At 40.1% G+C, this 26,112-nt stretch overlaps 2 protein-coding genes across 2 annotated transcripts in view; one reads left to right on the forward strand and one right to left on the reverse strand.

Annotated features, from left to right (window-relative positions):
* C14H7orf50 (chromosome 14 C7orf50 homolog) overlaps nt 1-4,180 on the reverse strand; it is a 30,704-nt gene extending 26,524 nt beyond the window's left edge. The window contains exon 1 of the mRNA XM_038150957.1: nt 4,050-4,180. Coding sequence (XP_038006885.1) covers nt 4,050-4,142 — 93 coding nt within the window. The 5' untranslated portion in view covers nt 4,143-4,180. The remainder of the gene's footprint in view (nt 1-4,049) is intronic.
* Nucleotides 4,181-4,183: 3 nt separating this feature from the next.
* GPR146 (G protein-coupled receptor 146) overlaps nt 4,184-26,112 on the forward strand; it is a 48,980-nt gene continuing 27,051 nt past the window's right edge. Inside the window, exon 1 of the mRNA XM_038150954.1 lies at nt 4,184-4,739. The gene's annotated coding sequence lies outside the window, so the exon portion shown is untranslated. The remainder of the gene's footprint in view (nt 4,740-26,112) is intronic.

Consider the following 26,112-nt stretch of genomic DNA (forward strand, 5'->3'; position numbering starts at 1 on the left):
TTTGTTTCCAGCATAGATGGACCGTGGGCTGTCTGACACAAGAGCATTGTTCTCCTGCAGGGCTGTCCTGGCAGGAAAGAGTCGGGATTTACAGCTGGAGGTACCTTCTGCTGCCCCACAGCATCATCCAGGGAAAACTGGACACATCAGCCTCTGCCTGGGACTCCCAGCACAGGTACTCACAGAGTCCTCCCAACAGCTCAAACAACTCGTCCACTTCCAAATATACTTTTATCCATCCATGTTAACTCAGTTAATTTAATAGGATGTGCCACAGTCTGTCCTAGACTGGTTTTTAATTTGAAAACCTCAGGTTTTATGCACTTCAAAAAATACCTGCATTTGGTGGTGTAGTCTCTACTGAAGCTGAGGGTGATTTTATCAGTGAGAGTAATTTTATCTTAATTTATATTAAAAAAACCCTTCCTCCAAACCTGGGGACTTGAAAGAAAACAAAACCAAACCTTCCATTGGAATTTAAATCCTAGCTGTATTTATTATTTATTAATCTACTGATGCACCTCTCCTTTCCTTAAATCAATAGCCTGAGATTTTAATTTTGTTTTCCCCAAACCACTAGTGTGACTGTTCATCTGGAAGATGTTTGTGACCCATTTGGATTAAGAGTTTTAGTGTTATGTCATTATTTAAACTAAAAAAAACCCAACCAACAGGACTTCATTGTTTTGAGGTCATAAATATTCCAGGTTGTCTCCTTCTATATTTATAAAGTGACATCACAATTTGTAGTGCTACAATTTAGCCTTAACTACGACATTGTAAAGTCTCTATTTGAGCATGTGAGACACTTGTTTATTGACACGATAAATTTAAACCACATGCACACAGAAAAACAGCACTTGCTTATTTGCAAAGCCTGCTGAGAGCTACCACACCACCTTGGGTTGTGGGCTCATTAGATCTCAACCTAAACAAGGTCAGGCCAGGTCAGCACACTTGAATGAATGACATTCAGAGGAGAGCCAGTGTTTTCTTGTGATTAAGGAGGTGGGAGTCTTCCACTTGTAAACTTTCCAGAAGGCCTGAAAAGGTGCTAAAAGGGATCTTGCCACTGGATGCCATTTTTTGAGCGAAAGGCAGAGCCCCAAATCTTTCACACTTATGCTCATAAAAGCCCATGTCAACTTTGCACAGGCATGGAGATATGAGCAAGCAAATTCCCAAAGTTTGTATCATACCATGTCCATCTGCTGGCAAAGTGCTGTGGGTGCCAATACACTGTCTTTCATCAATGCCAGTCTCCAACTTTCAGAACCGTGTGTAAATATAGCAATATGCTCTAAATAGTCCAAGACATCTGACTCAAAATAGCTGAAGGCTTCAGCTGTAGCACTTGTAGATACCAGCTAAAGCTTTCCATCATTCTTTCTAATCTGGAAATATTGCACAAATTTGAAACATTTTATAAATGATCCTTAGAAGTGAGCTTACAATCATAAATGGGGAGCCAGCTCACACAGACAGGAAGTGTTTAATACTATAAAGCAGCCCTGCTAAGCAATACAGAACAGAGAAATATGACTAGAACTTCAAGAGAAACCAGCAAAAAAGATACACAGGTTCTCTTGAAGATAACCAAACAGGTGTTGTTTTTGAGGGCAGAGTTTTTGCATCTCCCTAAAAGCTTCTACTGCCAGGGGACTATGAACTGCAATAGCTGAGCAAGCAGCACCAAGAAGGGAATAACAGCATTAATAACAGCAAACTAATTGTGTTGTTCTTCCACAGAGCACAAAGTGCATTTTAAAATTTGCTTCCAGTCCTTGATGGCCTCACACTTAAGTAGAATTGAAGACATTTCCTAAAGATTTCTGTTCCTCCTCCTCACTCCTTCAAAATTCCCACATTTGCACCCCTGGTTGTCCATAGCCAGCACAGAATAAAGTTGACGGAGTCAGAAACTCTGAGGAGTTGCCACAGTGAACAGAATACTCATCTATGACATTCTGCCTTTGGGATTCGTCTCTGTAGGTCTGAACTTCCTGCCCGATCAGGGTTTTGGCTTTGCTGCCAAACCTATAGAATGAACCACAAACCAAGCCACAACACCAAATTCACTATTTATTAGGACCAGTGAATCCAGCTCTTCCAAAACCAATATCCTTTTATCCTTTCCTCCCAGCACAGCACCAGAAGTCTGTACAACAACAAAGCGAGCAACAGCAGAAATTCCAAGAATTAAATAACAGTGACAAACATATAAAAGGGGCGTCAAATTTTTGAACTCCAGAGAGTTCAAAATGGAAAGGAAATGGATTATATGGCTTATTTCATAGAAGGAGCATTGTATCACCTTGTTTGTTCACGAAGCTCATGTTATTTCATAACTTTTAACACAGAGAAATGTCAAAAGGGGCTTTGTTCACTGACCAAGAGCTACTGACACATCACGTAATGGCTTCTGCTTAGGAGCAGCCTTTTGCCCCCCAAATGCCCCGTGGACGATATCAGCATGCAAAACGTCCTGTTTCTGCCTCACACAATACACATGAACCCAGATAAATAACTGGCCATCTGCCAGCCTAAAACCAAAAAGCGGAATCTATAAACACAGATCAAAACCCACAGAGAAGAAAGGCTGGCAGACCCTTAGACAAAAGGTTCATAAAAGAAAGATTGACAAATTATTTACTATCCAAGGCTGGCCAAAGAGTTGTGCTACAACTACAGCTACAGAATTTGCATAAAACAGTTCAAAGGCATACTGAATTTAAATAATTATTTTCTACCACTTAGCATTCCGTGAAAAGAAGAAGTATAATCAGAGAGGGCATATGAAATTTCATTATTGGGCAGAAAGCAAATTTTAAATGAAAAGCAACAGGTAGAAGTACTCTTTATACAACGTCTGTAGTGCTTACAGAGGAAGACCTTTTACAAATTATATACTGTTCAAAGAAAAAAATAAAATTTTTCATAAAAGCTAGGTGTTTGTAGAATCTCAACTCCTCAGAACAAAAACACTGGCTATTTATATTAAGTTGACTAGGAAAGCTTTCTGTAGATTCAACCCGGGCCGAGAAGCCTCAAACAAGTTCTGCAGGAAACCAGACTGAAGTAAGAACAGCCTTTTTATCTTTTTGTTCCAGGAAAGGATTCTTTTTGTAGTCATGTAGATGTTGGGAGTTTGGTTTTTTTTTTGTTTTTTTTTTTTTTAAAAGCCTCCTTGTGTATACAGCTACAATATCTCAGGAATGCAAGTGATCAGGTAGCACCCTAAACTTGCAGCTGTAATTTAGAATAGATGCACCTTGATGAGCTTGAAACCTGGTTTAATTTACAAATGTGTGATCTTTACACATCTCAGATTTACAGCCAATTGTGAAGAGCACATAAAATGTTATCACTAGCAACTGCTGAATAAGAAGAAATTCAACAATTCACTAAATTACATGAAAGCATTTACAGGCACACAGAATACACAACTTAAAGAATGCAGCTTGTTGAATTCCACTTCATAGACTGTTACTCCTATAAAAGTACATACTCCTGCGCTGTGGCAGATTAAGTTCTGAGGCATAAATTAGGATCGTATTGTATTTCTCATTTTTCTCCACCAGTATCACAGCCCTGAGTACAACAGAAATACTTGAGACACCACCACAACTGCAGACTCGGGGAATGCAGTTTTGCTTCATTTGCAACTACAGTGCGGCCAGGAATTTTCACATATTTGCTGAAGGATTTTGACTCTTAATTAAACCGTGTTAAGCAATCAGGAGAACATGGAACTGGGAAAAAAAAAAAAAAGGAACCCCCTCGGAAATCGTTTGTATCCACATCCCTGTGGCTTACACACAGCCCTTTTAACCCCTCCCCAGAAACGCAGAGAGGAATTTTAATAGAAGGAGCACGAGACTGTCGCAGCGCTCGGCGCTTTCATTGCCACCAAAGTCGCCCCCTTTAGTGGTGCTGACAATTTCTTCTGAGGCTTAAAAAGGCTTTGGGCAGTGAGAGAAGGTAGAAGCAGAGCAGAGGCTGTTTTGAAATCCTTGCTGGAGAATTAGAAAAAAAATAAATAAACCAACCCCAAACCACGAGCTCGATCTCCTCCAATGAAAGAGGTACCACAGGGTGTAGGCAGGTTGCCAGGCGAGCTCGGCAGCGTGACCGCACTGCATTGAGTTTCTTTAATGAAAGCCAGGAAAGAACACATTACACAGTGTTTCTTCTGAGAGCCAGCGAGCCTCCAGTGATTGAAATCAATAAAAACAGTCGGCAAGGGGCCCAGTGGGGGAAGAGAGAAATCTCCACTACAGCATTCAGTTTGCTTTCCACTTTCTCCCTCCCCCTCTAAAGTTAAACTCCGAAGATCACCATGACAAGCTACTTCGCTTCCAGCGCTGGGAAGACGCTGGTGGGGATTTAAAGGAAGCGAGCGCTTTCCTTCGCCTCCCTGCCTTCGCTCTCCCCCCGGCGCGAAGGAAATGAAAGGCTTGTTTGGAATTTGAATCCCGCCTGGAAAAACTTCATTGGACAAGTGCATCGTTCTGCATTTCAGGAAAGGGATGGATTTTACGGTCAGAGAATTCTAAAAGGTGAGCGGGGGAAGCAAAGCAGGAATCTGATCCAGCCGGAGCCCGCGAACAGGGTAGGATGTCCAAGCCAGCGGAGGGGACCTCTGGAGCTGCAGGACAGACTGCGAGCAAGTGCCTGAGATCACCCACATCCTGAGGCACCTGGAACGCTGGGAACACGTGACGGACACGCCAACCCAGGTAAGCAGAACCTGCTTTTGATGATCCCCTGTCCCGCGTCCCAAAGCCGAGAGACCCTTCTGCTCCAGCCTGCACGGTCTGCCCCACGTCCGCCCTCGTTAACCTCGGGAGACTTTAATGCTAAGCTTGTCCTGTCTGAGAACCGTGTCAGGCCACTAATCCTCGCTGAACTATAAACCGTGCACAAAAGCCCTTTGTTTACCCGTTTTGTGTTGAATTTGCGAGCTGACAAGGTAGGACAGGGCCACTGCGTGAGTGCAGCCCCCCCAGGAGCTCCTGTTCCTCACGGGCCCGCTCGGAGCAGGGGAACACGGCTGAGACCGCACGCTGGAGCTGCCTGTGATCCCAGAGAGCGCCAGTAATGGATTTCTAATATGGGCCATATTTATCTATTTTATTTATGTATTTTAATCACCATAGCAGCCACATACAGAACATACTTGCACCGAGTTCCATGTGCTGCTCTGCACCGCGACTCGCAGCAGCGTGCATGCACGGGGCTAGGCTGATTGTTTTGTCAAAAAGAACTTGGCAATTAATTGTTAACACAGCCAAGGGGGATTTCTGGCACGTTGTTTAGGAACGACCAACACAGGTTTATGCACCACGTGTGTATTTGCCGTTACCCTAATGCAAACAGGCTTTATCCCCAATAAAAATGGGGAAGGCATAGATAACAGCTGTAGATTACAACATTCTTCTCAAGTTTTTGGCCAACTTCAGATGATATACGTAGACGTCAGTGAGACAGAGAGAGGGAAATCAAAGCCTGCCTTCCACAAGGCAAGCAAAAATAATGATAGCTCCATCTCTTCTCCAGCAGAGGCAGGAATTCACTGGGACAGATAATAAATAGGTGCCTGTGGAGCAAGAGCAACAATGCTTGTCCCCCTCATGCTGGTCATCATGAGATGTTGACAGCAACAAACATGCTCACTGCTGGAGAGGGACTGGATGCCTCCACTTCCACTTAAATGTTTCAGAACCTCTTTATCTCCGGCCTGTAAGGTACAAAGTCTGAATGCAGAGAGACTTGCCAGCATCTCCAGCTCAGTACCAGCAGACAGAGCACATGAATTTAGTACAGCAAGTGCAGATGTGCATCTGCAGGTGCAGTGTTGCTCTTTCCTTGGAAGTCACACACTGTTAAAGGGTCATTTTGTTATTTGCACGTCACACAGAAATGGATGACTCACCCACTTAAAGAATGACCCGGAGAACGCCCCCATGACCAAAAGTAAATGCCATAAGTTGAAGCATGAACTGTTCTAATAAAGCTACGAAAATAGCTGAGGCAGTATTTAAATAGTAAGAAGTTTCTACGCTAATTTATTAATCCAGCTTTGAATTTTTCACACAAAATTATCGCAAAATTGTAGCTGAAGGTGTAATTAAAGAACAATCATTTACAACAAAAAAGCAAAGTTATGATTCATAATAGAATAGGATCCTACATGAAGTTCTGGGCATACCCACAGACCCACAATTCATTTTGCAGAGTCAGTTCCCTGTTTTGCCTCCCCTGCACAGATCCTTTGCAGAAATGACAGCACCTTCATAGCTCAGGAATCACAGCAATCATTCCCACACCAATCAACAAGTCTGCTTTGCACTGCTCTTGGAGCTAAATTTATCCTTATGCAGAGGAACTCATTAAGGTCTTTATTTAACATTTCAGACAAGGAAAGCTTAGGTGGGACTTACACAACACATACCGCTTGAACTGACATTCTGAAGCTCAAGTGATATTCCTCCCCATTACTGCCTCAGCAGAAATAGAAATATTACCTTTAAAGTGTGGGATATTTTTGTTCATAGTGATGCATTTTTCAGAAGCCAAGTGGCACAAGTGACCACTGTTAATGGAATATCTTCTTTTCAAACACACAACATAGAAAGAAATGTATTTTCTCTATCAGAAGTTGTGATCAAATACAAATATTCTAGCAGTCATACCAGGGTTTTCCAGTCATGTCAATGTTATTAAAGCTGATTCTGTGCACAGTGATCTATCCTTCAGACTCTTCCTTTGGAATAATCCCATGTTGCTTTGCTGAGTTGGGTACAAAAGAAAAGAACTACTGGGAGCCAATTTCTCATGTTTCTACCAGTCTTGGAGGTCCCATATCATTGGGAGTACTTTATCCTCAACAATGAAACACATCTTCATCATAATCAAGAGTTCCTAATAGCTCATGCCAATTGTCCTTACAGCAGTGCTTGTTGGTAAAAGAGCTGTTTGCAAACAGTCCATAAGGTTTTGAAACAGTAGATGGAAGTATTTTAAAGGTGGGAGGACTAACACTTTGTTTTAGTATCCCCCATTTAAGTCTTTATGAAGGAAAATACATGGGATTATAAAAAACAAGTTGGATGACCATTCAAAAAATGCTGAAACTCAACAATAAAGGTGCAAACATGAGAGTCTGTAGAACACCTGGACAGCCTGTGTTCAGTGAAACAATATTCATGCCTGCACTGGGGGGAAAAGAGTGTTGCCATCCCTTTCAAATGAACATGATCTGACACTTCTTGAATATGGTAAAGTTTCAAGGTGTCTCCTTTCCTATTTATACCAGTGGTTCATGTTCACAGTGCTGGATTCACTCAGCTGAGTATATTTAGTTTGCTCAGTCTCAAATTGACAGCTTCTCTGTAATGTACCCATTCTGACTTAAAAATGGAACAGAATTAACATACAGCTGGAGAAGGTACATTTTTGCCATTTATGGGAAAGATTAGTGAAGCTGAAGATTAAATATTAAGTAGAAAATAAATGGTTACTGACCCATAGGAAAGGTGGTTTTCCCTACAATTCAAACGGGAATCCTTGTATTTGACTTAGGAAGACAGTTTTTGTTAAAAACAAGGTCAACAAAAACCATAAAAAACTTCATACCTCCTTACCAACAAGCTGTCACTGTCTTCAGCTGCAGGGTTAACAGGATGTATAGCTACAGGGAATGAATGTCCTGGGACATATACACTAATCCCAAACCCTCCATATTCTCCCAGACCTAGCAGAACTTTTTTTCCCTGAATTTCTTAATAAAAAACAGCACCAGTTTTAGTCAGTTATACCAAGATCTTCTTCAAAACCAAGCTAAATACTCCAGAATGTGTTTCATCCATACCTACATTTAAATACACTCAGCTGCACACGCACACGTAGGCAGGAACATGCAACTTTCAATTTGAGATGAACAAGACCCAAGATAAGACACTCCGGAAAATGAAGTGGGCAGGATTCATTTCTTTAGCAGAATGTGACCATTTCATGATTCAGTCACCCTAAAATAGACACCCACAGCAGCACTTGGAACAGGAGCAGCCTCTCAACTTTCCTGCACCTCATCCCCAAGCATAAGGGTATCAACAGCCTCAGGTGTTGGTTTGCTTTAAAATCTTGGTTTGCTCTAAAATCAGCTAAATTGGTTGCCTCTTGCTTTGCTTTAAAATCAGCTAAATGGTTTGGGAGACAGAGAACTGGACCCTCAGTTTGGCTGAGAAAAGAGAGACACCTTTAAACAAAATAAGGAAGAAATGTGATGGGCATTACTGATTTTTGCATTTGACTTCCTGCCTAGTGATAACCAGAGACAGATGATTGATATTGTGACAATTAATCTGTGTGAAATGATCCTTCCTCTAAATATATATCATTTCCACTTTGAACACCTGTATGCAGAATTTGAAAATGTTTAAAGAAACAAGTACTATAAAAGCATATTTCAGGCACAGTTCAGTTGCCACTGAACGTCCTGTTTTAAGAAGTTCTTCCTCAAGGAGAATGGTAAAGGAGGAATGTTTCTAAGAGCTGGCATGAATTACACAATTGAACTTTCCTTCAGGTCTGCGTGCTGCTCTTCAAATCCCCACGAGCAAGTACAAGTGGTACTTAACATGACTGGTAGGGAGAAAGAATTTGAATTTGTTTGTAAGTTTAAAATGATCTCCTGAAAGTTCCTTAAGCAAATTCCATCCATAATTTTGAAAGTCTTTGAAAATAAATTTAGCAATGCTCTACATGCTTTCTGTTCTTGTGAGCTCTCTGGTAACTATACATCTATGATAACAACTTTTAAGCTCTCCAAATTTATCACACAGCTGAAAATACTGAAATAACATCTGGTTTTTATAGCACATCAGGTGTGCCTTCATTATGCGTTTGTGAGGCAGAGCAGAAAATTGAAAAACAATTATGATTTAAGAAACTAAATTAAAACCTCTTGACTGTTTAGTAAAAAATGCTCCATAAAACCTATTTGTATTCCAGCAGACCCCACTGAAAAGTATCATTGTAAAAGCAGCACAAAACAAGGCATTGGTAGCGTTTGCTTATTTTGGAATTAAGGCATCTAGAAAATTATCCTAAAATAAAATTTTATTAATTTGCATTTCAATAATAAGTAGCTGAAGCATATTTATTAAATAAGTACTAGAATTTACATGGGCAGAATCTGCAACTCATGATTGTTTTAAAGCCAGGCTTTACCTGCTGAACTTATATTTTACATCTTTGATGAACCAAGTATAAATACAACAGGAAGCAACAGCTGCCCACGTAATTTTAAAGTTAAGTACAAAACAGAGTGGAAAACTACAGATGAAATAATATGTGAAACACAAGAAAGCCTGGACTCAGCCATGGGAGGATTAAGTTTATCACATACCTGCTCTGTTATCATGTAATTTTGCAGGGATCAAAAGAAAGCTTTAAGATAGGAACAACAAGGAACTTCTTCATGGCACACAGGGCAGCACAGGACTGGAGATGGTCATTAGAGAACGCAGATGGTCAAAGGTAAATGTTTGAGCTGTTACTGAACCAAGAGTCAACATTTCCATAGTGCACAGGGATAATGGCTACAGTGGGATTAGACTGCAGAGCTTTGGAAGTGAAGCAGTTTGTGCCTGGTGGAAAAAATGGAGAGCAAAGGAAGAGAGAGAGAAACAGCAAATGGAAGGTCCATCTCAAGGGAAATCCTGATCTTCAAAACAAAATTTAAAAAAAAATTAAGTAGTCTGGAAAAAAGCCAGTATGTCATAATTCATTGTTGAATGGCAACAGAAAAGCTTTGTATTTCTTTTTGTAATTGCAAACAATAAAATATACTTTGAAACAGAAAAATTGAACTAAAATAAAAATGAAAATATTCTACCTTAATGAGAAACATTCCATTATTGTGAATGAGAAATGAGCAAGCAGATATGATACTTCTCTGTTGAAGACTGAAGTAAAAGTCAATATGTTTCCTAAAACATGTTAAGTAAAATTGCAGTCTCCAGAGGAGAAAAAAAAAAATCAAGCTTCCCAAAGAAATTTCCTTATCTTTTATTTTTTAAAAATTTTCTTTAAAAAATAATACTTTCCCTTGCAATACTGGGAGCTAAAATTGTACTGGAAGGTCATAAGGTGGAAAATGGAGATAAGATCTCCTGCCAGGGATGCAGGAAGCATGGTTACTGAAATGTGAAGTCAAGGACAACAGGGAACTCTGAAGAAGTTAGGGAAGCCAGGAAAATCAGAACCTGTTTTTCCATTAAGATAACAAAGACAAAACATTGTACTTCCTGCACAGATTCTTCCAGATTCACTGAGTGAACTCTTCAGTTATTTAAGGCTTTCCTAAAATCTGTCATTGAACCTTAAAAACTTTTGACTCCAAAAATTCCAAAGCAGTTTTGAAGCACTGGCTTATTCTCCCACTGTACATGACCAACCAAGCATCCAGGAACAATAAGTGGTGAAAATTCAGGACAGATTGCAACTTTCAATTTACAGAAAGTTGTCACAGCCACACTTACATAATTTAAGTACTTGATGACTTAAGTCTGCCATACCTTACGAACAATAGGAATAGAAAATCTGAAATAAATACATGAAATGCGTGAAACAGGGCCAGCAGCAAGGCCAGGAGAGATTGAGGCTGTGCAGAATGATAGCAGACCTGGGTCCTACAGCTTCCACACAATGGAAAGCTGAGCTTAGCCACCAAAGGAATTCTGCAGGAAAGAAACAGTGTGCAAAACTCCAAGTAGTAGGTAATAAAAGTTTGCATAACATTTTTCAACTAGCTTGTAGTTATTTTAGGGCATCTGAGAGTTTAGAAAGGTACCATACCATGGTTTAACTACTGCAATTAACATAATTAACAGTTCTGATCTATGCTTTCTAATGTTTAGGTGCATGATTCAATTCTAGTTGCAGTCAGGGTTTCTAAATTTCAAGTGTTTTTAAGCGTCAGCAGAACATTCTATTACTGCACTGCTGGGCTAGGTTTGGCCAAGGGTGAGATGTTGTGGTTAGCAGTATCTGATCTGAGATGCAATTTCATAATTACTTCAAGGATTTCTGCTGCTCTACAGGCGGCAGTGGGAATTATTTGAACAACCAGAAGAAGAACAACAGTCATATGTACTGAGAATTCAAACAGCACCCAAAATGGAGAGAAATGCATAAACTCTGCATACAGGAGGCCCTCACTGGCAAAATATATAGATTGTTCTTAAGTTGACAGTTTTATAACTCTAAATGGTTTCGCAAATGAAATCCAAACAAAAGAGCAGAGATGTACTCTAAATCACTCAGCAATTGCTAGTTAGAAAAACCAGCAACCACTAACTCCTGCAAACAAAAACAGTTGCCTTAGGAAAGCTTAATGAATGGGAAAGATGTCAGAGTTTTTGTTGTTCTTCTTTCAGCTTTATTTTTCTGTATTCCTGAATCTGTTCACATAATGATTCAGTTCACCCTGACAAATACTGCATAACCAACTATCAATCACAGCAACTTTTTATATGTTGAGAGCAGTCAGATACCAAGTGATAAAGCGAGTTCAGGCAGAGGGCATATGTTAAGCAGCTGTGAGTCCTTTACTCTGTCTGTAACCTAAAAGCTTAATGTCATTACACAGAGCTCTGATTTCTTCCTTGCCTGCCTTACACTAGAATACCCACATTATATGGAATAGAGATTATTAACTTAATGGAAGAAATACAGCCACATAGTGACTGCAGCGGAACAAACAATGTGCTTATAAATTACATGGAGCATATTCTGCTCACAGTGAAAGATTACACAACCAAGTGCTGCTCTTTAGGCTTTAAAGAAAGCTTTACACTTGTGAATAAAAATCTCAGGTAATAGTTTTAGCACCAATTTAAACCTGTGTAAGTCAGTACCACTGCCAAAAGACACACTCCCCATCTCCCACCTCTTCCTTGGCACAAGTGTTTGCACAGATTTTTAAACCCATTTGGGTGAAAATTACCTCTCTGTCCCCTCACAAAGGTTACTTTATTACCAACTCAGTTTGTTAATTTGATTCACTGTGAACATTTCAGCCAGCAAAAGGAGGAGGTGATAGCAAGGTGGAAGCAAGTGGAGGTGCAGCTTGTGGGATCCCATTTTTTGCACCCTCTGGTTGAAGACACCATTCCTTAAAATAAACATAAAAGTGTAAAATGCGTAACGTTGCTATGTGTATCCTACCTTTTACATACTGGGGTGGTGAACTGCAGCTTGTCAACTCTCAAATTACCACAGATCATTTGGTATTTGTTGCTCTTTAGTAGAATCATGCATTGCTGTTTTGGGCTTTCAGTTGCTTCCCTTTAATTCCAAAATTACTGTAGAGGTCTAGTAAAGGCAGAAAGCATCAATTTTGTTTCCAAGGGCCTGAATTCAGGTGTTTCATATTATTAAAAAAATAAAATTTTGATTTATTGCAGATGCAAGGAAGTAAATTTTTAAAAAGGCAACAGGCAACCAGTATAGCAATTAATAAATGTCTTACAGTGTACAGCACTCACATTTCCACAATGCTGCGAGCATTTGTATAAAAGGGAAGTTCCCCTCTGCTCTCCATCCTCTCAGATGAGCTGCTGCATCAGTTAGTTTCTCCCCTGGCTGCTGGAGCTGTGACTCCCTGACCCACAGTGTTTCCCTGTCCAGCACAGACTCTGCTTACCTGCCCATCAGAAACTCTGAGGCACAGCCAGGGACCAAACACGCAGCTCCCACTGGAGCTGTCAAGGTTTTGCAGCCATTTCAAGGTACAACTCCAGTGAGAAGATGCTGGTTTGCTTCCTGCAGTGTCAAATGAGCAGGAAAATCCCCTTCACTCACTGCCTGCACACCAGTGCTCAATAAACACATCAGAAACAAGTCTTCTGTGGCAAAAATTCATGGCTTTCCTTGCTCATTCCGGAGTGGGTAATGGTAGCAGTCAATCATTGAATTCCTCCAGCAGTTTAACAGATGATGACCGAGTTAAAAATGAAATTACACTTGTATCATTTAGCTAATTAAACAAATAAATGCTGCCATCTAATAATAACTCATACCCATAACTTCATTAAGATACCTAATATAATAAAGAAAGTGTGTTATCTTCATATTCTGTACAAATAAAAACATATTGCAAGATGTGGTCACGGCAGTTCAAGAACAGCAAGTGTTGCCATCCCCTGTCCTTCCCTTTGCTTTTGGACTTGCATCACAAGTCCATTCAGCTCAGCAATGACTCAAAACAAGTGGCCTGTTAGTTAGTTTTCAAGCTCTAGCAACCTTTAAAAAAGCCTCACAATTCTGTAAACAGAATATCCAATAATCACCCAAGTCTGTAAGCTCACAGTGAGCACACTGTGATAGGAGACACTACCAGCAGAACTGAACAGAGCAATTTTAAGAATCAACTGAGATTTTGATCTCTTACTGCCAAAACATTAATTTGGTCTATTTAAAACTCTTTGTCATAGGTAGCACCCAAAACTGACATGCCTATGCGCCTCTGAGGCCACTCCTGTTTTTAGCTAATTAGTAGAAAATCTTACCCTAACAGTGTGAAGCTTCTACTTCCAGAGCAGAAAGAAGAATGGTATCTAATACCAGTCATTCAAACACTGCCAGGATCTTAAAGCTCAGCCATTGAGTTAGAAGTTAATTGACATCTTAATTGAGAATTTCCACCTGGGAACTGTGTTTATTTAGTGTCAGGACAGACTGTTCTGCTTTCTGGACCCACACATATAGAAACGTGTTTATCTCAAATTGAAACTAATGTTTATCCCAAATTCAAACTAATGTTCAACTACCAAGTTATGTTTCTGCCAAATATATGTATATACATATATATATATATATATATATGTACTTTTAGCCAATCAGTGCATATACAGAAGTAAGGACTTAAATTTGACACACTGGTGTGACTTTCTCTTAAGTAAAAGGATAAAATAAAAAGAGAGTGAACTTCCACAGTTTAGTTGTTTCATGAAGAACTAAAAAAAAAAATAATTAAATGTGTGTCTGATTTATTTTTATGAAAAGGACCTTTGATTTTGACCACAGTACTTAGGGTCATCAGTGCAGAAGTAATGACACAGAGAATTGTTCAGGTACAAAATGTCTAATTCTTCAAACATTTGGTTAATTTGTTTTCTAAACCTAAAGCAATATTTGATCAGTTGAACAAATACTTGAAATGCACTTGGCTATTTATCTATTTAGAAAGAGAACAAATTTATTTAAAAGGGTTTCTTTTACCCTTTGGTCACCATAGAACAAAAGTTAGATTGAGTTCACAGGATTTTAGGATTTTTAATTTATTTTTTTTTTAACTGGTCTCAGATTTGACCTCCTTAGAGATTATTGCTGTCAGGACACCAGGGATAATGGGAGATGTTTTGGGAATAGGAGTGCTTTAACAGGAAAAGACATACATGCTGTAAGAACTGATATGGCAAAACACTCTTCCTTTAGCACTTAAGTAAGCAGAGCTGGTTTAGGATGCCTATGACATTTAGGTAAAAGGAACACACATTTGACAGCAGGAGCACACAAATGAAAATCTACGCGAAAGTTCTGACTAACTACAAAAGACACAGTCTAAAGAAGTGAAAAGTGCAGTCATATCAAGGTTTGTTTTCAGTTTAAAACTGGCACATGATCAAAAGACTTGAGACACAGTTGTTGCTTGAAAATGGATAATTAGCCTGAAACACCTCCTCAGCTGTTCAGCCAATAAATTTACTAGAAATAAAAGCAGAAAAGAATCTAATACAGCTCCTCTTACAAGCAACTGTCAAGAGTTTTTTAGGCATTTTTATCTATTCAAAGAGTAGATATACTGCCAAACTGCCTGTATATCTTTCCATTTTAAATAAAAAACTACTTTAGATCCACATTGGGAGGTGTCAGAAACATAACCCATATAATAGAGCACACAGACCTCTAAGGGCTTCTGAAATCCTGCATCCCAAGTAAAAGCCTTGTATCTTTCATTACTTTCCTTTCAGCTTCTTAGATTAAGGTTTGGATTTCAGTCAAATTAGGCTTAATGTTCCTGGTATGTCACAATTTCAAATATTGATAATTTTCCTAATTCTGGCCCAAGACTTTTAGAATGTCTGTCTTCCTTGCAAAGTTACGTGGTTGCAGTAGGACACCAACAGCAGGCCCTCTGAAATCCTTCTGAAGTTACACTGAGGGAGATGCCATTTGTGAATGCTGCTTTAGCATATGTTCAGTATATAAAGTTATTTAAGTGCTGTACAATAAATAACACAGCAACATAAGCTTTCAACACATTTTGAAGCAAAGTCATAAAAACAGTCTTGTTTTGGCCAAAGTGCAAAAATTTATTCGCAACAAATGTTGCAAATGGGAAGCCACAAAATCCACTACAAAGACAGACAATTCCATAGCATTTTTGTGGCTCTTTCTCCAGAGTGATAATCAGAATTTTAAAAACTAGGCCATATAATACCTGACCTGCTGGGTTATCAGTGTCTTTTGTAGCCGTGTCCCCATGGCACGTGCTCAGCTGTAGATGACAACCAGCAGCATGAGGGAGAAGCCACTGCAGCACTTCTGGGCCTTCATTAACACAGAAGCCAGGGTACAAAGGGCTCCACAGCAAGTGGAGAGGAAAATGGATTTATGGTATCAGTACAGGCAATACATTTTAAAGAGCTGGAGTGACTCCACAGTAATTAAGAACTTCTTGGGATAATCGTTCACAGAGTGTATCTGGCTTGCGGTGACTCCCAGGCAGGGATCTTGCAGAAGTGAGTAATTAGAACCTATTACAATAAGATTAGGATGTCTTTGCCTGAACAAGCATTGGATATAGCATCATCCTTCAGGAAGAATGATGGGTGAAGGTGTTAGCTGCATCCTACCAGTTCTTCTGGAAACTCCTAGGTGGAGACATGTCTGACAAAGCTGCAAAATTCTTTCAGTGCTTGTGGGGACACTCTGGGTTGCACATGTGTGTCCCCTGGCTTCTGCAGTCAGTTGTAATTTAAGGACCACGCTGAGCAGGGCAGGTACCACTTTGGGTGGGAAGATCTCCAGGGTTAGGGACAGGAACACTGCTCCTGGCACCTGATGGAGCATTTTGCTTGCCCGTGTCTGTCACTACAAGCAGTACTGGTTAGTTTTGGAGCCCTGGGTGTCACTAACCGCCTGGTTTGATGCCAGAATTTTCTATGATGCCTGGATCATTTGAGGAGCTTCTAGTGTAATGTGCCAGCTGCATCACTGGCTCAGGCTTTGCATTTTGGCCTACTGAAGAAAGTGACCTTCAGCCGCATTCCCTTCTTATCAGCTTTTGAGTGAAGTGAATTGAGGAGGGGGAAGGACTAAAAATACACGGAAAGCTCACAATGATAATCCAGTTTAGAATGGTCATAGAGCTCACATGGCTGACATGAAATCCCTCACAATTGTGAGTAATTAAGAACTGTAACTCAACAAATAAAAAGTGTTTGTAGGCAAAACCACAACTGGATCCTCCCTTGCAGCAAAACTGTCTAGTAAGGTCTGGACTTCCATATTTTCTCATGTTATTTTCTGAAGGCATCTCAGTTCAAATGGTTTCCTGACCAAAGATAACATATGGCACCAGAAAGAAACGAGTCTCTCCAGAGCTGCCAACTCACTGCACCTTCAGCACTGAATCACAACAGAACCTTTAAACTGGAATGTTTCTGAAATGCCAAGTCTAATGCAGATACCAACACTAAACTTACTGTGCTGTGCCCAAAAACGGCAAGAAATCAAAGAATTCATAAGCTCTACAAAGAAGACCTGTGAAGGGTACTTTACCCTGGGAACAGTATTATCAAATTCAGTTCCAGTCTGGAAGTTCAGGAAAGAAAGGAAACATTAGCATTTTTCTACTTTAAAAAAAAAGGGGGAAACAAAAATCTTTGAATACAACTCTCTTTCTCAGCATCAGATTCATTATACCAAGTCATCACAAACCTGTCTATTTCTGGTTACTGAAAGACTTGTGGGCTAATAAAGGGGGAGAAAATCACTGAAGAAGTTAGACTTCATCCATACTGTTCTTACAATGTGGATGACACAATGTAATAATTTTATTTTCTTCATTTGGAATGGTATCTCTCATAGAGGTTGTTCTTTCTGCTCAGATTTACCCCCATATAAAAACTCCCAAATTATAAAAATACATTAATATTTTAGCCTTTTTGGATTTGCTATATTTTTTGTTACTTTATCAGGCCTTAAATCCCTGGAATGCCTTTCTCTGACTGAAAGAAGAAAATACCCTCTTATGTACCCAAGCAAAAAGAACATTTAGTATTCAATTCTTTTTAGCTGCAAAATCAAATGCCCCCAATGGGACACAAAAAGGAATCAACATCAGATATACATTTGAAACACATTACACAAGTGATTAAAGAAAAAAGGGAAGAAATCTAAAATAAACCTACTTGCATAACAGGCCTGTGCAAAACCCCTTGAGATTTTAGAGTGGGATAAATATGTTTCAGACTGTGCCACTAATGCGACGTTTTAATGGTGTGAGAACAATAAACAAAACTTCTTAGAGATAGATAATAAATGATGAAAGTGATACAGTTTAAAGGCCCAAATAAAAAAAATATGCATTAATCTTTTTCTGCCAAGAGTGGACATCTCACCAAACCTGGTGATGGATGCAAGAGAGTCGAAAATGTTGTCACTTTTTCTGGACAATGAAGCAAAACCACAGAAACCAGCAGGAGAAGCAGCCAAGTTTAGCCACCACATTTGGCTACATATATTTATATCCTATAAATATACAGGCAGCATCTAAACAAGGATGCAATTGTCATTCCCTCTGTAAGAAAATGATTAGTTGTACTATGCTAATAACATGCTCTGAAGTCGCGAGGAATCAGAATCAATTTTCATGAAGTAATACCAGAATGTGATTCCACACTTCAGTAATAATATTTTCTGCTGTAAATGTGCAACAAAGATGTGTGCAGCCAAGGGATGGTAAATACAGATCCAGGGAATTAGGCAGCATCTGGTCCAAGCCAGTTACCAGTGAGGGCAGGAGAGGAGGACACGTTCTGAGCTCCGATGGCTTACGCTGATAAGGGAACTGGCTGGAAGTACTCCTTGGATGAGCTCATTTCATACTGTGAGCATGATGCTATCACAGAAGTGCTTAAAATTAAAGCCAACACAGAGATTCCCGTTATTTTGCTTGATTCAGAAAAAAAAAATAATTTACACTGAAAGCTTTGTCTTCATTCCTATCACGAAGTGTGAGTTACACAATATGTTATCACAGGAATTGCATGTCCCAAGAAAAAATTCTTGATTTCATTTAATTTAAAATGAGACAGAACTGGGTCAATTTGATATACCATCATGACTGCTTTGTTTATCAACAAAAACCATGTACTATGGCCCATAACTCAGTTTTAAGAGTATATTATCTAGCAGTTTTATAATCAAGATTGTTTTTACTACTGGAAATTATATAAGCTTGGACAAGGATAACATTCAACATTATCAACTGGAAGGCACCAGAGTTATGATTTCTAGGCACAAGTCGTAATTGGATTGGAAGGCAAAGTTCAAGAAAACAGTAATACTCTTGTGTATTAACAGAAGGCCTGTTCTGCTCTGTAGTGCACTACCCAAGGCCATTTCCTTCCTTAATATTAAAATTCTAATCAGCCTTCATTTCATCTGCGAAAATTTATGACCTAGTCCATGTTCTGTGTATAGATTTAGAAACAAACAGACCTGGAATATGAGACCCAGCATGTTATAAATTCTCAATTCAACTATAAAAATCTGTACAAGCACAGGGGGAGAATGTTTAAAACACAGAGTTCCTCACTGTGCCACACAGTGAATTATTGCTATGAACCCTGCAAATGTCTTAGTCTCTAAATACAGCTGTATTAATTCCAGATTTGATATTAAGATCCTAGATATCAAACCCTGTGGAAACTGGACCCACTGTAGAAGATATGAAAATGGAGAACTATAACCACAAGAAGAAATTCTTCACAAATTTGCCTTCAGCAGTGCTTTCCAAACTATGGGGCACTCGCTGCAAGCAATGTGCCTGTTTGTTCTAAGTGCCTTGTAAGAGCTGCCAGAAAACCTGAGCATGTTCTCCTAAGCACTGCTGCCGTTTAAGTTGGTGCCTTTGGCAGGATCTGTGTTTGAGGATTTCCAGAATACTGGAAAGTAAGCTGCTGCTTCTAAACAGAGAAAATAGTTAGCTCGCTCAAACTCTTAGCTGTTGGGGTTTTTTTTGCTCCCAAGGAGACACCTCTGACTTGAGTATCATATCTCAAAATTAAGCCAACAGCAAAGGCAAGGAAAAGGAAGTCTGGGAAACGGAACAAAAGAATGTTTACTCTGCAAGGTAAATCAGGGAAATGGCTAGAAGGGCAGAATTACAAATCTAAATGCTTGAGTCTCCAAACAAAACATTAAAACATCAAGCTCACTCTTCAAAGAGCAGCAACAAACCCTGAAGATCACAAGTATAAGGGTACGCGTCGTCTTCATGCCTCAACATAGCTCCAGAGTAGGTATTTATGTCAAAATAAATGAGAACTGTGATGTGGCAAATCAACCACACCACTTCCTCCTTGTTGCAAAATCCCATTCTTCTCTTCTGTCTCAACAGCACGTTCAGCCCACCTCCAGCTTCTCCCTGCTCGAGCACTAAGCACTCACCACCTTCTCCTCAACTCCCTTCCGCAACCCTGCCCCTCTGGTGGAAGGTGCACACCCTCCAGTCAGTAACCTCTGGTACTGATGACAGACTGGAAGGCAGCTCTGTGCCCCAGCAGCAGGGTAGCTAAGAGATAACCACGTGCCATCAGGCAGGTACCAGCACTAGAGGCAGTGCAGGCATCCTGGTGACTGGAGGTGGTCACATTCACACGGCTGCTGGCAGGAAAGTGCCCACGTTCAACTCACCGGGAGAGCCGGGGGCAAACACGTCCCCTCCTGGGAGCTGGCTGGCCACACATGGTGCCATCGAGCTGTCAGCAGCTTACAGAAAGTGCTCTTTAGCCATCAGCTCTGCAGCTCTGACAGAGATATGTGTGAAATGTCAGCTCTGTGTGCGAATATAAATGAAGTTAGGTCAGCCTGTAAGGCTGGGACATTGCACAGTCTAATATGGGATGGGTTAAATCTTAGGGTGCATAAATGATTTTCAATGACCATGTCGAAAAAAGAAGGGATGGTGAAGTGCAAGAAACCGCTCCAGCTGGTCACAGAACCACCATTTTGCTAAGGAATTCAGCCAAGTCCCCAGGCCATAGCACTGCCTCCAGACACCAACACCAGCTTTTAAATCCAGAACGGCTCCACTGCCTTACACTTAAGTCAGAATCAGCTTGTTGCAATACCCTGGGAGGGAGAGGAAATAGGAGGAGGAAAAGAAATCACACTCAGTCCATGCAGGTTGGCAGGAAGTAGAATTGCCCAAAATCCATCAAGTAAAATTGCATGTTAATTGTTAAGGTAATTTTCAGTATTTGAATACAATTTCCTCTGCACTTTTCCACTCCACAAGACACACCTGACAATTAGAAGCAACTCTGTGGGTGCCCTCACACTGATCCACCTGCACCTTACCAACACACAGGTGCTGTTTTGCCCAACTGCAGATGCTGTTCCAGCAGGTGCTGCTGGGGCCACTCCTATCTCAGACTGCACAAGCAGTTCACTGACTGGCCAACAGCTCTAAACTACATTTGGGAAAGCATCCCAGCTCTCAAACTTTGTTTAGTCTCTCTGAGCATCTAGGAATAACTAAATAAGAAAATTTATAAAACATCACTACAAACAAGCGGTTGTAGAAAGTGGAAGAATATAATTAGATCATGACATTTATAAACTTAATCATAAAAAATAATTCTAAAAATTAGAGCTTGCAAATGAATCTTCATTTACCTAACAAGCAATAAGAAAAATCTCATAGGACATATTAGCAATTGAGACTGACCTTCAGTGACTGGGTGCACAGGCAGATCCTTTAGGGTGATTTTTCACTTCTGCTGTGTCTCAGTCTCTTCAATAAAAGGGTGGGTTTGTAAATGCTGGGGAATATTTGGGGTTATTTGTATTTAACAGACTACAGCCATGGCAAAGACTGTTCCTTTTTTTTTAATTTTACACATCTAAAGCACACAATCATCAAGTATCTTTAGAAAGGACGTGGCACAGCTTTTATTCTGCCTGCTTACCCTAGATGAGTTATTCTTAAAAAAATAATTTACAAAACAACAAAAAACCGATAAGGACATAAATTTCAACAGAAGACAAAAATAACAAGGAGTCACAGGGAGCTGACACACACTGTACGTGTGAACCTAGAACTGAAAAGTTTAGTCTCATATTAAAACGGACTAAATTAAGAATTCTCTAACACAACAAGTTACAAAGAAAGACACTAAACTCTGACATTAATATTTACTGTTGTGGAGAGCAGACATACGGTAGTGAAGGCAGCATCTGCCACTTGGAAACCAGCTGAGTGACTTCAAACCTGGCACTTGTGCAAATCTGTGTGTACTATAATCTAACATAAAAATATTAATTGAGAAGCATATAAAGTGAGGCTTGTCAGCCTTAATATTTTCTGGTGATTTGAATGGGGCCAGAGAGTAAGATAAGTATCTTTACAAATCCAGTTGGCTTTTCTTCAAATGCAAAAGTTTCTAAGCTGCACAAGAACAGGAGCCCTGTAAAATCAAATTTTGGATGCAAAGCCAACCCAGTACTGCTCATCATCTTGTACTCTGAATCATGTCTGTAGTTTTTGGTGAGCTCGCTGTACTTCCCTGAAATACTGTACAACGTACAATTATTTTTGTAAGATTTTGGGGTTTTTTTTGTATCAGAGCGACATTCATCTCAGGGACAATCTCAAATTTTTGTATTTAAAACAAGTTTTGATTTTTTAAATTTATACTAATGAAATATTTTCATTGGCACTGATAAGTTAAAGATTACTGGAGCTTTCTCTGCAGCTTTTAGGGAGGTTTTTAATCAAGCTGGTCAGTATTCCCCATTTACCAGTGCAGATCAGCTTAATTCATTTAGCAGCTAAAACTTGGAGCAAACAACGGTATTTTCAAAACAAATACATCAAGTTAAATTAAGCAGGGGCAGTTGTGGTTCATCTGAATCATAGGGCTCCAGATTTCAAATCTAAGCTAAGGAAATAGAGGTTATGACATCCTGCAGCTGCGACAAGTCGCGTTCATAAAGCAACGTTAAATCAAGACCACTTGGCCAGTTCAGGCAGTTGCTTGTGTGGAAGTGAAAGATCCCATGGGAGCATTAAAAAAAAAGAAAGGTTCTGGTGTCCCAGCCAAACCCCCCTTCCTTCACTTAATGCTACCAGGGACTAAGTTTCTTCAGAGCAAATGACTGTGGAAGGTTGTTGCCAAGTAATTGCTACTGATTTATTTACATCCAATAACAGGGAGCAGGAATCAAACGCTTGGCAAAATACACGGGCGAGTAAATTAGAAATGGTCCTCCCATGCTACACAAATGCCAAATGCCTGAGGCTGCCCCTGGGTACTCTGGTTTTCAGAAAGATCCTCTGGGTGATTTGATTCACCATAAGGCTACAAATGCCCACATCAGCACAGGGACACATCAGTGGCAGGGAGAAGCAGCTGGAGCTTCATCGAGGCAGTGGTGTGGGTGCTGCAAGTTAGGGGCACAGCACTGCACAGATAATCAAGTTTTCATTCAGCAGGGAGTCTCAGGAAGGAAGAAGGGATTGGGTCTGGAAATGTTATTTTCCAGTCTCCTGTTTTGTAGCATTCATCCCTGGAAGTAAGACCAGGTGTGATGGAGCTCTGATCAACCTGGTCTGGTGTGTCCACAGCAGTGGGGCTGAAGTGAATGATCTTTAAGGTCTCTTAAAACCCAGGCAGTCCTGGGATTCTATGATTTTAAGATCTATTTATTGATACAATAAGTACTGATAAAATACCTGAAAGTTGGCATTTTCAATTACAGCAGATGGAAAAAGTCTTTTCCAAAATTTTGTGAGTACTGGTGGCTGAAACATTCACTGCTCCCCTGAATACCAGGGGAAAAGTGCTTATAGCTTTTCCCTTTTCTCTTCCTTTTCTTCCCCCTCTTTATTTTAAGCAGGGAGGAAGCATGAAACAGTAGTACTGATAGGGACCTTCATGACACTATCTGGATGCCAGTGTCATGCTGTGTAAATATGTGGATCCATTAGACAATTGTTGGAAGCAGTGAATTCCAAATCTGATCTAGTGATAGGACTCCTGCTGTTAGGGGAAAAAAATGGGGTTGCGAAACCACACAAGGAAAACACTTCAGACTTCTTAAGGAAAAAAAAAAAAAAAGAAAAAAAAAAGCACAGCAGGAACAAGGATGTTCTGGATGGCCTGCAGATCCTGACACACAGAAAAAAAACCACCTGAGCTCTTGGCTCTATAACTTTGTAAAACTTTGTCCAACCTGAAAGGATGAAAACATTTGCATAGAGAAAAATTCATGTCCACATGCAGAATACAAAATATTTTCCTTGCTAAAGGACAATCTGCACCAGTGATTTATATCTCCTTGCACATTTCTTGTGCAAGCTCCTGCCGGAACTGCAGCTGGAGCTCTCCAGAATTCCCAGTGATGCTGGCTGGGGAAGGGAGTGGTACTTAACTGCCTTCCTTTGCTTTGTGCTGGCAAAGCAGCACTTCTTGCTTTGTAGTACTTAATGGCCTAAAACACACGTTGACATTAACTCCCTCATTAGCTACATGCTACTCCTTATCACTTTCATTCCTCTTAATTATAGCACTGCAAAATTTTATGTTCTGATTCAGAATTCTGCATGATTAATACAACACATGAATTATATTTCTTAGAATATAAAACACAGGCCTCATGAATAAAAGTATAATTACACATGACCTTTGAAATCATACTCCATTCTTTAAGCTATCTAGAAATAACTATGCTCATTCTGCCCATGCAACAATTTCATTTCAAACTGATTAACCAGCATTTTATTCCACTCAAGTTGACTACATTAAAACAAAAACCAGTGAGTTCAGCTCCCAGCAAAACTGCAAACCCACTTTAAGGCTGTCCCTACAGAACTTGTTATTCATCTCCACAGACTTACAGATGTGAAGAGCCCTGTTTTCAGCTCAGCATTTCCATTATGATTCATGTTGTGATTTAATCAATCCTGAAACATTATTTACTACATAAAAGAAATTGTACACCAACAGCAAGGATCAGAAAGCAAAAGAATCAATGCAGGAGGGCTACTGAGTAAGGAAGGAGGAAAGCAGTGAGTCAGTCACACGTCACCCTTGGGAAGCTGCAGCAGGTCAGCAGTAGCAAAGCTTCTCTTTGGAGGCTGCTGGGTGACCACAGAACCTTTCTCCAAGCCAGCCCTAGGAGCTCCATGGGCACACAGCAGTGGTCCCTGGAATGCAGATCTCAGCACTGCACCTGGCTATATAAAGAAACTTGTGCAACTGTGCCAGCTGAATTCAGCAATTCCCATGTCTAATTGTAGTGATTCCCACATAAATGTAGTGATACCCACAGGACACAACTGAAGCACTGGAGGACTGCATTCATCAGGGGGAGCCAGCTCCTGCAGCCTGTCCTTACACAGCTGGAGCTCTCAGAGCTCCAGATGTGTCCCAGCTGTGTCCAGGTGGGACTTCAGCAGTGACAGGCACCAGGAGAAGCTCTCCGTAATCAGTTTCTGCTCTAAAGCACAGGGCAGCTGTCCCTCTACATCCCTGAATGTGACTTAAATTTGCATGGAAGTATGAACAGAACAGCTGCTCCTTCTTTGGTTGGATTTGTGGCAGATTTATTTTTGTTCTTGAGAAGTTCTTGAGGCCAGCCAGAGGCTGTGATGAGCCAGCCACTACTGCAGGGTTTTACAGCCACCAGAGCTGGTGTTGGGCCTTTCCACCTGTGTGGCACATCACAAAGTCATGTCAGCCATGGAAATCCCTTTCTCTTAAGATCAAGACCACATAAAAATAGTAACAGTTTGTCCTTCTATTTACTATTCTCCATCAGACTGTGAAACTAAAATTGCAAGCAAAATACTGGTTGCACTGTTTGTTTTTCTTGGGCCCTTAAATGCCAACCACAAGATGTCAAACAGAGGGCAGAGAGAGGCCAAGGAGAGCAGGGGAGCTGGGGAGCCCTGACTGGAAAATGTGGTATTAACAACCATAACTGGTGCTGATAGTAGACAAAAAGTGCTGCAGAATGAGATCAGATCTTTTACAGACCAGCTCTGCATCTCTCCATAAAACTTTAATACAAAAAAGAATGAAGTGGCACAGACAGCTATCTTAAAACACTTTTCCCAGATTAAGTATTCTACTTACCTCAAAATTCAGTCATAATTAAGTACCCTTGAACAAGTTAATCTTTCTTTTTAGGGAAGAACTCATCCACTCTTATTAAAGTTTGCCTTTCTCTACAAATATTACTGTTCAATCATTAATCTCAGTTCAAACCTCTTTAATTCCTTACATATGCCTCATTATATTTTTTCCTACTGCAATACATATGGAAATTAGTGCTTATTTTTTCTTCTCCTTTAGGTAAGTTGCATCTTACCTAAAGATACACTGAAATAGTGGTTACAGATTTTGAGTGGACAGATATATTACACTCCTTATAATGCAATAAAATATAATTCTCCATATTTTTTCCCCTTGGCATGCAAAGGAGCAAACACACACTCAGTAAAGTGAATTAATGTGACATTGTGTGCCAAACCCACCACTTTTAACAGTAACAAACCAAAGTGACATTTATCATGGTTTCACATTACAGAACAAATATTTCATATCGGGACTGTTACATGTCAGTTTTAACCCACCAAGCATGAAATTTTTAATGAGGAGAAGGAAGTTATGGTTCTATTTTTAGATCAGTCTACAGCTTTTATTCAAGATCTTCTGTTCACCTCACAAGTGTAAATAAAACCATCAGCCCCACTGTGAGGCATTACAGCATCAAACACCATGAACAATTACGTTACAGATTTTC

The sequence above is a fragment of the Motacilla alba genome, chromosome 14 (assembly GCF_015832195.1).
Source record: "Motacilla alba alba isolate MOTALB_02 chromosome 14, Motacilla_alba_V1.0_pri, whole genome shotgun sequence".
In the NCBI taxonomy this organism is placed as follows: Eukaryota; Metazoa; Chordata; class Aves; order Passeriformes; family Motacillidae; genus Motacilla; species Motacilla alba.